The sequence below is a fragment of the Trichogramma pretiosum genome, unplaced genomic scaffold (genome assembly GCF_000599845.2).
Source record: "Trichogramma pretiosum strain Unisexual culture from Peru unplaced genomic scaffold, Tpre_2.0 scaffold39, whole genome shotgun sequence".
Classification (NCBI taxonomy): domain Eukaryota; kingdom Metazoa; phylum Arthropoda; class Insecta; order Hymenoptera; family Trichogrammatidae; genus Trichogramma; species Trichogramma pretiosum.
This window is the reverse complement of record NW_019640828.1, coordinates 702,678-717,015: the sequence shown is the minus strand read 5'-3', so window position 1 is coordinate 717,015 and position 14,338 is coordinate 702,678. Positions and strand designations below refer to the sequence as shown.

The window sequence follows — 14,338 nt, the reverse complement described above, 5'->3', positions numbered from 1 at the left end:
TGATACATCAGTACGCCTTTAATCGCTGGAAAAGTGGTCAAATTCGGCCGTAAGCGACTGATGTTTACAAATTTGTCAATTCGAGCTTTAAATCGTCATTGCCTACTTTAATTTTCTTTTCCATCGGTGATTGCACATGATCAAGTGTTTGATGAAAAGTTGAGAGGACCTACTGAGGTATTGCTTTTTTGTGCATGTTGTTATATTTCTTGAGAAGTTTTTTTTAATCGATCTTGATTATTCATCAGCTTGAAAGACAAGCCGGTAAGTTCATAGACAGAGGCAAGCAACGATCTAAATTTGGATCCGGTGGACTCGTGCACGGCCAAAAACGTCGGGGCATTCAAGGATATCGGAACGAATACAAATTCTGACATGGATGCAATGGGGGACAGTATTAATAGACTATTCACATGTGAATTTTGTCATAAATCATTTACCGAAATTGGTCTCAAGCGCCACATGGACTCATTCATTCATCATCCACGACTTAATCATTCTCCCCGTGATTCTGAGATTTTAGATTATGTTTTAAACCTGGAGGATTACTGGGAACATAATCAATTTTGTGAATGTGAGATTTGTCGCCAATCATTTGGACTGCAAAGTGAGCTCAAGCATCACAAGGACACAGATCATATTCAAAGCAGTCACTTGAATCTCACTGAGCACATAATTTCAGTACAAAATAAGGAAAAACCCATCGTTTGTAGGCTTTGTGGCCAATCAATTGGACAACAGGGTAACCTCCAAAGACACATCGATACAGTACATAAGAAGATAAAACCCTATAAGTGTGACATGTGTCCTTTGTCATTCAGCCGCAAGGATAACCTCCAAAATCACAAGCAAAGAATACATAAACAGGACCCCTTCGAATGTCATATTTGTTACAAATCATTCGAATACAAGAAGGACTACTTAACTCACTTGAGGGAAGTACATAGCAATTGCCAACGAAAAAGGCCCGTAAAATCAAAACTTAATGAGAAAAAAACTTTCAAATGTGATAAATGTGACAGATCATTTGTAGGAAAGAAGTACCTCGATGATCACATCAGAATGCGACATAAAATCTTCGAATGTAAGGCTTGTCACAAATCATTTGGAGAAAATAATAAGCTCAAGAGACACATAATCATAGAACATAGGAGTGGTAAATTTTATGAATGTAAACATTGTTCACAAGTATTCGAAAGAAAAGCCAACTTTAATTTGCACACAAAAAAGGTCCATCTCAAGCCGGTTTAGCTACCACAATCGCAGATACCAAAATAAACTTAGGAGCTACAATTTGACATCCCATAATTTTGATTACCCGAGACAACTGCTATAAAAGAGAATATATCTACTCTTCTATAAGTAAGCTATGTCATTTTAAAGAATCTTCCGAATAAATATCTTTTAATGCATTGAAAAACGATCAAATATTTCAAACTATTGATGATTTTTTCATGATTGTAAAGTCATTTTACTCACCTTTCGTACTTTATTTCGAATATAAATGCGTTTTGATCTTCAATCTGTTCTTCTGCTTTAATTTCGTACGTCAACCCTTCACAAATGATTATCTTGCACGCGAAGATTTAACAGCATGATTTATATAGACGAATAACATAATTTAACGATCCACGACGCAATCGTCAATGAATCCAGTTTATTTCGATGTTCTGTACTCATGACTACGCGCACATTATGTAAAATTGTTCTAGGTCTACGCGAACGTAGATGTCTGATAGAGCTTTTTTGGATCTGTTAAAAAGTAACCAAAAGTCTGATGAACTAAATAAACCTAATTTCATTGTAATAATTAATCGCAAAGAAATGAGACAATCAAGTAACAATTGATGCAATTTCGCACGCCCCAATTAAAGTACAGAGTTCCTTTGGTTTCTCCTATTTCATTGGTATGCGTTACATCTTTTTCTTTACATAGGTATTTAAATTTAGCAAATATATCTGATACTGTTATGTCTAAATTAAAACTTATGTCTTTGGCTGCAGCTTTTTTGGCATTTGTATCTGCGTTTTCGTTGCCATATTGTAGTCCGATGTGTGCCAGGATCCCAAAAATCCCGACTTTGACGTCTTCGTCAGCTAGTTCAATGAGCTTTAACTTAATTTTTTCTACCAATGGTGGTTCGTTATTGAGACCATGTATTTTGTTTAGAGCTTCAAGGTTGCTTCGTGAATCTGAGAAGATTCCGAAGTATCATGCCTAAGCTTTCTACGGTGAAAATAGACGCTAAGTTTGGTATTTTCATATCGGTTTGGAAGAATTCCTTGCTGCATCAGACTGCACACCCAACTGCTGCATTGTCAATGTTACCTCTTACTAGTTTTGAGCCGTCGGTATAAATATCTGTTGTAGAGGCGCTTGGCGGAAATAGTTTAGAGACTCTTTTTCCCAGAACTGCTTTTCTGGGATCTTCGAGTTAAGTAGATTTTTCCATTAAGTACATCACAGTTTGCTTGAAAAGAGGGCATTAAAAGGTACTTCAAACCTATGGTAGTTGTCGTATTGGAAAATTTGTCCATTATAAAACTCACATTCTTCAAAAATCTTGGTCGTTCTTGATTTGTTGAAATTGTGTTCGTATATTTTTGTATTTGCAGTATTGGCAAGAGTTTCTATGCTCCGTACGACTAGGTGGTTATGAATACTGACATTGCAGACTAATTATTCAAATGTCAATGATCAGGTCATAATTTTGATAGAAAAGGAATTCGATCGTGATGATAGTGACTATCAAGTGAACTCCCGATCGAAGTTGGACAAGCGTAAGGAAGTTGAAATATTCGCCGATACATCTCACTTGAATACAGTACAACAGTACAAATCAATTGAATGTGAGATTTTTCATAAGATATACGGCCGCAAGGATTCCCTCAAAACCCATATGCATTACACGATCGGATCAAACCCTTTGAATATGATATTTGTCATAAATCATTTAGAGGATAAAGAAACTTTAAAATACACTATAAGAGAGTTCATGATCGTATGCTAAAAACGATCACTGTAAAACGATCTTCGTCGATCGGACGAGACACTACCTGCGACTGGTGACGTAACAATTATGTAGCTCTGTTGCAGTTAAGTAAAGTATCAGACAATCGTAGAAGAGTTTTTGATTCTTTTTTCGTTGCAATTTTTGATCTACTGTAACTCGCGCGCAACAGATTTATCGCAGTGTGAGCAATTCTGTAAAAAAAATCCTTAAAATTCGATGGAAGTTTGTTTCACTTGATGTAATTTCGATTTTGATGGGCAAATTGTTGTAAAAAACCATATCCTGTATTGTCATTGTCGAAACTATTTGAAATTTTTTCTGAATCTCTTTTTAGTTTTGAGACGTCGAATACGCGAAGAAATATCAGTGGAGCTCGAAAAAAATATTCATTTAAATGTTATAATTTACTGAAAACGAGGCTAATATATTCATTGAAACCGAGGGATGAACACAAACATTTTCATAACAATTACTATGTATCAAACTAGCTCTATGTCAGTGTACTTTGCGCACCGTAGAATCAATTTTTTTTAAATTTCTCGTTTTCCTGATAATATTGATTCTTTTACACAAAAAGTTCAACATTCGTCAGCCATTGGATACATAATGTCATTTTTTTATTCATTATAATGACCTTTGGATTGCATTGAAATATCCGAAATTTCATGGAATGATTTATAATTTGTAAATGTTATTGAACTTAACGCGCGTCATTTGATTCCAGCAGCAGCCCACCCCAGCACAATTGTCAAATAAATCAAGCGTGAGATATATATCGCCGCTGCTTATGAGTAAAAATACAGTTAAAAACGCTATGAAAAAAAACCTTTTTATAAAATGTCATGAAAATTAACACACCTTGTCGAATGCCGTGAAGAAAAACACACCTCATCGAAATTCCGTAAACAAAACACATCTAAACGAATCACGATTTAACGAATCGTGTCGAAAATATCTTGGGTTTTCAAAGAGGTGTGTTTTTCTTTACAACATTTTGATGAGGTCTGTTTTTCTTCACGGCATTCGGTGAGATATGTTTTTTTCACAGTATTACGTTAAGGTGAGTTTTTGCTCATAAACAGCGGTGATATACATGCAGAGAGAGAGAGAGAGAGAGAGAGAGAGAGAGAGAGAGAGAGAGAGAGAGAGAGAAAGCTACACATGAACGTACTTTGAAGTAGAAACAGATACACACGCACATACGACGATTATTTCGCCGGTGCTTATGAAGAAAATTTTATTTTTATCTTGATGGTAATAGGTTATATACAACATTTTTGTAAACGAAACATCAGGTTTTGTTACTGTATCCATTTGCAGATACTTTAGATGATTTAGAATTGTGTAATTCTGATGAAAATTTTTGCACCTATTCATGCTCCAGCAAGAGCAGCGGTCCAAAGTATCGATGCCAATACCAGTGGCCAATTTTGTTGCATCGTATGCTCCGCTGAACAGAAAAAAAGATGCAAGTGCAAGCTCAGAAAGCTCGATACGAAACTTTAAAAAGCTCAAAGAAAGAAAGATCAAAGGTCCTACGGAGGGAGTTGATGGCGTGATTTTCAGATGTCTCATCGAAATTAGATTCAAAAAGTTTAGAAAGTGCCTGTATACTATTTACTGAGTTTGGGCAAACGACGAAGGAGAGGGAAAATATCGTTAACGAGCTGCCATATGATACATCAGTACGCCTTAAATCGCTGGAAAAGTGGTCAAATTCGGCCGTAAGCGACTGATGTTTACAAATTTGTAAATTCGAGCTGTACATCGTCATCGCCTACTTTAATTTTCTTTTCCAACGGTGATTGCACATGATCAAGTGTTTGATGAAAAGTTGAGAGGACCTACTGAGGTATTGCTTTTTTGTGCACCCTGTTATATTTCTTGAGAAGTTTTTTTTTAATCGATCTTGATTATTCATCAGCTTGAAGGACTACCCGGTTAGTTCATAGACAGAAGCAAGCAACGATCTAAATTTGGATTCGACGGACTCGTGCACGGCCAAAAACGTCGGGGTATTTAAGGATATTGGAACGAATACAAAATCTGATGCAATGGGGGACAGTATTAATAGACTATTCACATGTGAATTTTGTCATGAATCATTTACGGAAATTGGGCTCAAGCGCCACATGGACTCATTCATTCTTCCTCCTGACGATTTAGATTATGTTTTAAACCTGAAGGATTACTGGGAACATAATCAATTTTGTGAATGTGAGATTTGTCGCCAATTATTTGGACTGCAAACTGAGCTAAAGCATCACAAGGACACAGATGATATTCAAAGAAAACACTTGAATCTCACTGAGAACATAATTTCAGTACAAAATAAGGAAAAACCCATCTCTTGTAACCTTTGTGGCCAATCATTTGGACAAATGGGTAACCTTCAAAGACACATCAATACAAAACATAAGGAGATAAAACCCTATAAGTGTGACATGTGTCCTTTGTCATTCGGCCGCAAGGATAAACTCCAAGGTCACAAGCAAAGCGTACATAGACAGAACCCCTTCCCATGTCATATTTGTTACAAATCATTCGCATTCAAGAAGGACTACTTAAATCACTTGAGGGAAGAACATAGCCATTGCCAACGTAAATTGCCCGTAAAACTAGAACATAAAGAGAAAAAACCCTTCCAATGAGATGAATGTGACAGATCATATGGAGAAAAGAAAAACCTCGATAAACACATTAGAAAAATACATTATTCTCAATTAATCTCAAGAGACACATAAGCATAGAACTTGAGACTAGTCAACTTTATGAATGTAAACATTGTTCACAAGTATTCGAAAACAAAAGCAACTTTTATTCGCACACAAAAAAGGTCCATCTCCAGCCGGTTTAGCTACCACAATCGCAGATATCAAAATAAACTTAGGAGCTACAATTTGACATCCCATAATTTTGATTACCCGAGACAACTGCTATAAAAGAGAATATATCTACTCTTCTATGAGTAAGCTATGTAATTTTAAAAAATCTTCCGAAAAAATATCTTTTAATGCATTGAAAAACGATAAATTATTTCAAACTGTTGATGATTTTTCATGATTGTAAAGTCATTTTATTCACCTTTCGTACATTATTTCGAATATCAACGCGTTTTGATCTCCAATTGGTTCTTCTGCATAAACTTCACACGTCGACCCTTCGCAACTGATTATCTTGCACGCGAAGATTTGTCAGCATGATTTTATATAGTCGAATGACATAATTTAATGATCCTCGACGCAATCGTCAATGAATCCAGTTTATTTCGATGTTCTGCACTCATGACTACGCGCACATTATGTAAAATTGTTCTGGGTCTACGAAAACTTTAGATATGAATATTTCTACGGTACTCTCGAGTCTGACAGAGCTTTTTTGGATCTGTTAATAAGTAACCAAAGGTCTGATGGACTGAACAAACCTATTACAGGTGTAACGCTATAAGTGTAAAGCTTTTTCATTGTAATAATTAATCGCAAAATAATAAGATAATTTTCACGTGCCACAATTAAAAACATTATTCTCCCTCTCGCTCTTTTAGCAGCTGCAGTAGTATCACACTTGTAGACTGTTTTAGATGTAGAACAGAGGCGCGATGCAATAATAGATTGTTATAGTTACTTAAACATATTCTTCGTGATTCTCTGGAACATTTATAAGATGTGTTAGAAATATAACGTAAATCACATTTATTCGAAATCAGATTTTGTACTCTATAAAGAGCTAGTAAAAAAACGTCTCGTATTTGAAGATTAATTATTTTTTTTTCGAGGTTAATACTTATAATATTGATACCAACACTAAGATTTTACAATAAATGGAAAAAATTATAATAACCATACATTTTTGAATTTATGCTAATCAAAGTTTTTTTTACTTGTGAGTATATAATACTGTATCTGTTGATATTAAAAAAAAAGCAGATGATAAGACAACTTTCTACAATATTCACCATATAACACATTTTTAGAATAATTTCATAAACTATTTCGAAGGGCAAAGCTCCGATAAAGTGAATTTCATCATATTTCTTGAACGGATCGTTTAAAAAACTAAATCATTTCCATCGCACTTAATTATACGTTAGAGTTTAGAAAGGGCCACGCGACCTTCAGCCAAATGCAGTGAAAATTACAGAATCTAAATTTCGGGCAAATCATAACTAGTCTGTGGAATTAATTGAAATGATAAATGTAAAAATATTGATAGATTTAGATTTTAAAGATTTTTAACTTGAACCTAAAACTCCAGCGTCAAGAAAATCTGAGCATCAAACCGTTTCAGAAAATGGAAATCCGTGAAATTTGTAACAAATCATTTTCTCAAAAGAGTGACCTCAAATCTCATGTAAATTCAGTACATAATGTGAAAAAACCCTTTGAATGTGAAATTTGCCATAAATCATTTTCAGACAAGAGTAATCTCAATAGACACATAAATACAGTACATAACCGTAGCAAACCCTTCGATTGTGAGATTTGTCACAAATCATTCGGACGAAAGTGTAACCTCGAAAAACACACGACAGCAGTACACGATCGGAGCAAACCCTTAGAATGTGACATTTGTCTAAAATCGTTTGTACAAAAACATCACCTTCAACGTCACGTGAGCGCCGTACATGAACTTAGAAAACCCTTTGAATGTGTGATTTGTCACAAATCATTTTCTCAAAAGAGTGACCTCAAATATCACATAAATGCAGTACATGATCGTATCAAACCCTTCGATTGTGAGATTTGTCACACATCGTTTGGAAAAACAAATCGCCTTAAACGGCACGTGACCACAGTACCCGATCGTAGCAATTAAATCCTTCGAGTGTGAAATGATCCGATATATTTGGTTGCATTTAGACTTACAATCGCACGAATACGAGACGCACCATACAATCCTTCATATTAAATTATTCTTTAATTTTCCGAATAACAATAAAATATCGTAAACTGTAATTCATTTTGTCATGATTGTAAAAACTTTTTACTTACCTTTCTTACGTAAACTCTTGATCTGTTAAATATTTCTCGCTCGACTTTATCGACTACCTAGATACGTACTTGCATTTCCGAGAAGCTTTTAAATTCGCACATGTATAATGTGTTCGATTCTCGGTGAAATTGAATGATCAAAGAAAAAAATGTTGCCACCGATTCTTCAATTGTAAAAAAATGTCATCGCAATTAATTAATGACAACTGGTTCAAAAACTTGTTTTCGAGCCTATCACAAAACATTCTCAGAGAAAAAGCGTTTCTCTTTTTCTTTGAACCACAGAAAGAAAATGTGAAATTTCTTGCCTTTCTTTCCAAACACAATATTTTTTTCAGGATTTGAAAAAAAAATCGCTGAATTTTCTAAACATAAATTTTTTTGTCCACTATTAAATAAGGGATAAAGTCTTCGCTAACGCCAACGATTTATCGATCGCAATTGATCAATTATAAAATTATTATAATCAGTATTCTTATTTTATTTAGGTGTATATAAAAAAAATATAAGGTCTATAAATATGCGAGCAGTTCAAAATACTATTTATTCAATCCTATCGTTTGAACGCACTCTCTAACTATAAATTTTTAAAATCTTAAAAGCTCGTCGACGTCCATCCGATTTTCAAGCCGAGACGTAACGTTTCTTCTCTGCAATCGAAAATTTACATATCGTGTGTTTACAAAGCCATTGATATGCGCGCTATGATGGAAGACAGAACAAAAAAAAAACTGCTCACTCTCCGAGGCTTGAGCGACTTGGGCAATCAGAACCACGGCCAACACGACCAGCAAGACGATCTTCGCGAGGAACTTCGTGTCTGACTAAAGAATTTTATCTATACGATAAAAAATACACAGCGATGTAATTTCGTATGGAGTCGAAATTCGTATCGGAACGCGATATATATACACATTGAAAAAAGTCGAACTGCGTGAACGGAAAATTAGCGCGGCGTATCGTCGGGCGATTATGTCATTATACACATACTCGGTAACGCGAAATTACGCGTACTTAAAGAATAACTAAATAAAGTTATCTATCGGTGAAATTAGCCACCGAACCCGATAAACAAAATAACGACGATTCAAATCCATACAGGAAATTTTTCGCGCAACAAAGTTTATGTACACGGCGGCGAAAGCCCTGAGAGCTTTTCTCGTCACACACACACACACACACACACAGGCCCACACACACGGAGAGCGCGCGTCAGAGGGGATGGGGGGGTGTGTGAAAGCTTGCACATGCTGCAGCAAGCTGCTATCCAGGGATATAGCCCGCGGGCCGGCCAACTTAATGGAAACAAGAAATTGCCGCAAACAGGGTTAACCACGCCCCGGCGCGCTTTATAATACCCGAGCTAGCGAGCGAGCGAGCGAGCGAAGCGCGAGGCAACGTTTATAAATGCCAAAGGCTATATGCGATGTACCATAATGTGTAGTACACAGCGAGTACATTCACCCCCCTACGGTTTTGCTCCGTTCTTTATATACGGCCCGATGACTTTTTCGGCTTTCTAATCGTTTTACGCGTACGCGTAATAATAATAATAATAATAATAATAATCAACGAAAGGCTATACAATAAATACACGATGATTTATTATATACAAATACATCTTCAGCGATTTCGCGCTGGGCTTTTCATTAGCTTTTTCACGGGCGAGCTATTGTGCGCGAAAAAGCTGCTTCGTCGTCGCGAGCCTCTCTCTCTCTCTCTTTTTAGCATGAAAATGGCCAATTATCCGACTAACAAACTCATCATCGTCGTAGCGAGCGAGCGAGCGAGCAAAGCCGTGAAGCAAAACTGGTAAACTCAATTGAGCTTACAAGCCGAGGCGCGCAGAAGGACAACATTTAGTCGGAGGGCGTAAATACCGTCGCTTGTTGCACTTTTTTTTTTATGTACTTCTTCTGCTTCTTTTTCTTTTTCTTCTTGATATATAGACTACGAGAGTTGGCGCTGATTACCCGCCCGACTACCTCGCCCGAGCTTAATCCTATTACAATTGAGAGATAGAGTCAAGTTTTCTTGACTCCGAGAGAGAGAGAGAGAGATTTGCATAGGGACTTTTCTTTGGCGCTTGTTTTTCTTATGTATATAGAGGAGCGGCGGCATACAAACATGCACAAAGCGCGCGGAGGGTGTTAAGGCTCTGGAACCGCCCCCGCCACTCGGGGCTGCTGCTGCTGCTGCTGCTGCTGCTCTCAATGCGCGAAATATTCTCCCAACTTTTCAGCTCGCTCGAGTTTTTCTTCGTGCAGCTATGTAGCCCTAATTGCTCCACATAAACCTCGTTGAATTATTTACTATTTTTTTTTCGCACGAAAAGAAAATTAACTCCACGTAATCGATCGATATTTTTTCGAAACTCGCACGTCGTAATTTTTCGTTGACAGGTCTATTAGAAACGTCGGAAGGTGTCTTTGATGCTTTAATTGTCTAAATGATACATAGTTATAGCAATTAAAACGATTTTTTAATTTAAATACCGTTAAACGCTCGATAATGTACTTTTTCTCCTCGATGCGGCAGACGTTCAGTTAGTGACGCGACGCTCGACGACCATCGAAAATTCGTTCGAATTTTTGTTTTTCATTCGCCAACTAAAACACCTATACAGATCTTGGAAGTACAATCATGAGTAACGCGACGGAAATGATGAGTTACGACGGGCCGATTGATTTCATTCGCAACGCCGTGGAAGATTCAGGACAATTGTTCACCATGGTGAGTGAAAAAGCCAAAAAAAAAGTATATTTATGCATGCCCAAATATATTTGTACATATTTGTAGATCGGAAGTTTCTTGGCTCACTCGTCGTTCAGGCTCGCCTACAACTACGTGAAATCGCTCCTCATATCGGTATTTCCACCGGCGGCTCTACTGTAAAACGATCGCCGATCGGATGAGACACCACTTGCGATTGGCGATACAACAATCATGTAGCTCTGTCGCAGTTAAATAAAGTATCAGACAATCGCAGAAAAGTTTTTGATTATTTATCTTTGCAAATTTTTTATCAGTTTATCAGTCGCTCGCTTTCTACTTATACATCGCAGTACGAGCAATTCTGTAAAAAAAATCCTTAAAATTCGGTGGAAGTTTGTTTCACTTGATGCAATTTCGATTTTGCTAGACAAATTGTTGTAAAAAACTTATTCTGTGTTGATATTGTCGAAAGCATTTGAAATTCTTTTCTGAATCTCTTTTTAGTTTTGAGACGTCGAATACGCGAAGAAATATCAGGGGAGCTCGAAAAAAATATTCATTTAAATGTTATAATTTACTGAAAACGAGACTAATATATTCATTGAAGCTGAGGGACGTACACAAACATTTTCATAACAATTACTATTTATGAAACTAGCTCTATGTCAGTGTACTTTGCGCACCGTAGAATCAATTTTTTTTTAATTTCTCGTTTTCCTGATAATGATGATTCTTTTACAGAAAAAGTTTAGCATTCGTTAGCCATGGTATACATAATGTCATTTTTTTATCGATTATAATGACTTGAGATTGCATTGATAGCTCCGAAATTTCATAGCATGATTGATAATTTGTAAATTTTATGGAACTTAATTTAAACTACGTAGAAAAACTGAGGAAGAGCATAATGAAGCTGAGCTCGTTCTAATGTTTACATCGTTTGTCGCAATCGCGACCTCTGGTTTTATCCGCTATGGTGTTTTGCTGTGCATTCCATAAGCACTTGTACAGCAGTATTCGACAGTCTTTTCACGTGTAATCAGTGATATCTGTAAAATTAATACCGAATGATTGTTAAGGAAATTCCAAGTAACCAATATGGAATCCAGTGATTTATTTAACAGCGCCGTGAGGTAATCTTCATTTTTTGAGAATGAAATTGAAAAGAGTGATTCAAAAAATATTTTTTCACACTCTAACCTAAAATACGCAACTTTGCCGCTAATTTTAGGCTCTCGTAGGAAAAAATAGTATCAACTGGTGCAGATATGGTCTCGTGCTATAATCCTTCGTTTTGCTAAAAAACCATATGCGCACCCGTTGAGAAATATACTATAAACTAATTAGGACTATTTTCAGGGTGAAGGAGGAGCCTATTGATGTGTCGCTCATGAGCAATGATAGGGAAACGATTGACGAAAAACCCGATCTTCAAAACTTCCAACTATTACCACATCTGCGAGAAAACTCAGTAAGTGTTGATGATTACATTTATGTAACTCATATTGTAATTACGTGTAATTTGTATCCAATTTTTCTTCAGGCCCATACATTTGAAAAATGTGAACTTGACGACGATGTGAAAATAATCGTTGAATGTAAAGACGTCAAGCCCAGTGTCAATTGGTCAGTAGTTGAAAAAATTAAAGATGATTCTCAAATTCACTTGCAGAATATAAAAAATAGCCGTGAGAATACAAATGAAAACCTAATTAAAATAGAAACCGTGAGTGAAGTGAAACAGGAAATTTTTGATGACGATACAGAACGAATGAATTTGAATCTCGACTGTGAGCTTGGCCAACAAAATAATGCAAGAAGAATTGCAAAAAAGTTAAACAACGGACATAGATTCAAAAAACACATGAGTACAATGAATATTGGTGCCAGATACGTATGCGACAGTTGCGGAAAGTCTTTTTCTCGAAAAATTAGTCTCAAAATCCACATAGATGCGATCCATAATGGTATCAAACATCCATGTGACACGTGCGGTGAACATTTCTCGAATGAGAGTAATCTAAATAGGCATGTCAAATCATTACATCATCGCATTACCCACTCATGTGATACGTGCGGAAAAAAGTATTCAAGTAGGAGTGGTCTCAGAGTCCACATCAAGGCGGTGCACAATAGTGTCACGCATTCGTGTGATATTTGCGGAAAGACATTCTCGCAAAAATTTTATCTCAAAATTCACATCGATTCCATGCACAATGGTGTCACGTATTCGTGTGGTATTTGCGGAAAGACATTCACACAAAAAGGTTATCTCAAAATTCACATCGATTCCATGCACAATGGGGTGACTCACTCATGTGATATTTGCGGAAACACATTTACAAGAAAAGGTTATCTCAAAACTCACATCGATTCCATGCACAATGGGGTGACTCACTCATGTGATATTTGCGGAAAGACTTTTTCCATAAAAAATAATCTCAAAACTCACGTCGATTCCATGCACAATGGTGTCAGGCATGCGTGTGATATTTGTGGAAAGACATTCGCGCAAAAGTGTGAACTCAAAACCCACATCAACGTGGCGCACAATGGTGTCAAACACGCATGTGGTGCATGCGGAAAGACATTTTCCATAAAAAATAATCTCAAAACTCACGTCGATTCCATGCACAATGGTGTCAGGCATGCGTGTGATATTTGTGGAAAGACATTCGCGCAAAAGTGTGAACTCAAAACCCACATCAACGTGGCGCACAATGGTGTCAAACACGCATGTGATATGTGCGAAAAATCATATAGTCATAAACATAGTCTCAGATACCATATCAAGACGGTGCACAATGGTGTCAAGCAATTGTGAGACAAGACTTTTTCTATAAAATGTAATCTCAAAACTCACATGGAGTCGGTGCATAGTAAAATCACTCATGAATGTGATAAGTGCCAGAAGACATTCTCAAAAAAGAGTTATCTCCGAAAACACATAAATTCGGTGCATAAAGTTAACAAACATGCATGTAGTACACGCGGAAAGAACTATTCATCAACGGGTAGTCTCAGAGACCACATCGATGGAGTACATAACGGTATCACACACCCATTAAATTTTTGGGAAAAAAAAAATTTTAAATCGATCCGGTCTTCATAAACATGTCGAATAGCATGCGTTCGGACAACAACCAAATCTTCAAGCTCACATCGATTTAGCTTATCACTCGAGTGACATTGCGAGTGACGAACGTAAAAAATTTAATTTTCATTGTTAATATAATATCATAATTAGTTCTTCTTATATTATCTCTTTTTGTAAAAAATATGTTCAAGTTTCGAAAAAAGATCAATAAATTATTGGAGAAAAATGAAGTACAATCCTTAGAATAAGCTAATAAATAAAAACCCCTCACTTTTCACTTTTAACTTCGCTCGCGCTCTAAACTCAGCAAGTTCTATTTCGCGACTCATACTGTAGCACCTATCAAAACTGACTCAAAATTTCAAGCCTAGAATAGAGTAAGTAGTCACGTCTGCATCCAACGACAAAAATTTCAATCTCGATTGCAGCCTCGAATTTTGCAAGGATAATTTTTTTTTTCACAGAATTACTCGCACAAGCGCGTAGCACATCCAAGAAGCTCTCGTATTATATCCCACGTA

At 36.5% G+C, this 14,338-nt stretch overlaps 3 protein-coding genes across 3 annotated transcripts; all 3 read left to right on the top strand.

Moving 5' to 3' along the window:
- On the top strand, positions 1–1,499 carry LOC106659567 (gastrula zinc finger protein XlCGF7.1-like). Its single transcript, XM_014382166.2, has 2 exons — positions 1–177; positions 249–1,499. The coding sequence occupies exon 2, from the start codon at positions 376–378 to the stop codon at positions 1,249–1,251; it is 876 nt and encodes a 291-aa protein (XP_014237652.1). The 5' UTR covers positions 1–177; positions 249–375; the 3' UTR covers positions 1,252–1,499.
- A 3,221-nt stretch (positions 1,500–4,720) lies between these two features.
- On the top strand, positions 4,721–6,040 carry LOC106659561 (zinc finger protein 782-like). The gene is made up of 2 exons (XM_014382159.2): positions 4,721–4,866; positions 4,939–6,040. Exon 2 carries the CDS (start codon positions 5,069–5,071, stop codon positions 5,663–5,665), a length of 597 nt encoding a protein of 198 aa, XP_014237645.2. The 5' UTR covers positions 4,721–4,866; positions 4,939–5,068; the 3' UTR covers positions 5,666–6,040.
- Positions 6,041–11,730: 5,690 nt separating this feature from the next.
- On the top strand, positions 11,731–13,544 carry LOC106659487 (zinc finger protein 891-like). The gene is made up of 4 exons (XM_023463336.1): positions 11,731–11,853; positions 12,080–12,191; positions 12,264–12,748; positions 13,484–13,544. Exons 1-4 carry the CDS (start codon positions 11,819–11,821, stop codon positions 13,542–13,544), a joined length of 693 nt encoding a protein of 230 aa, XP_023319104.1. The 5' UTR covers positions 11,731–11,818.
- The last annotated feature ends 794 nt before the right edge of the window (positions 13,545–14,338 follow it).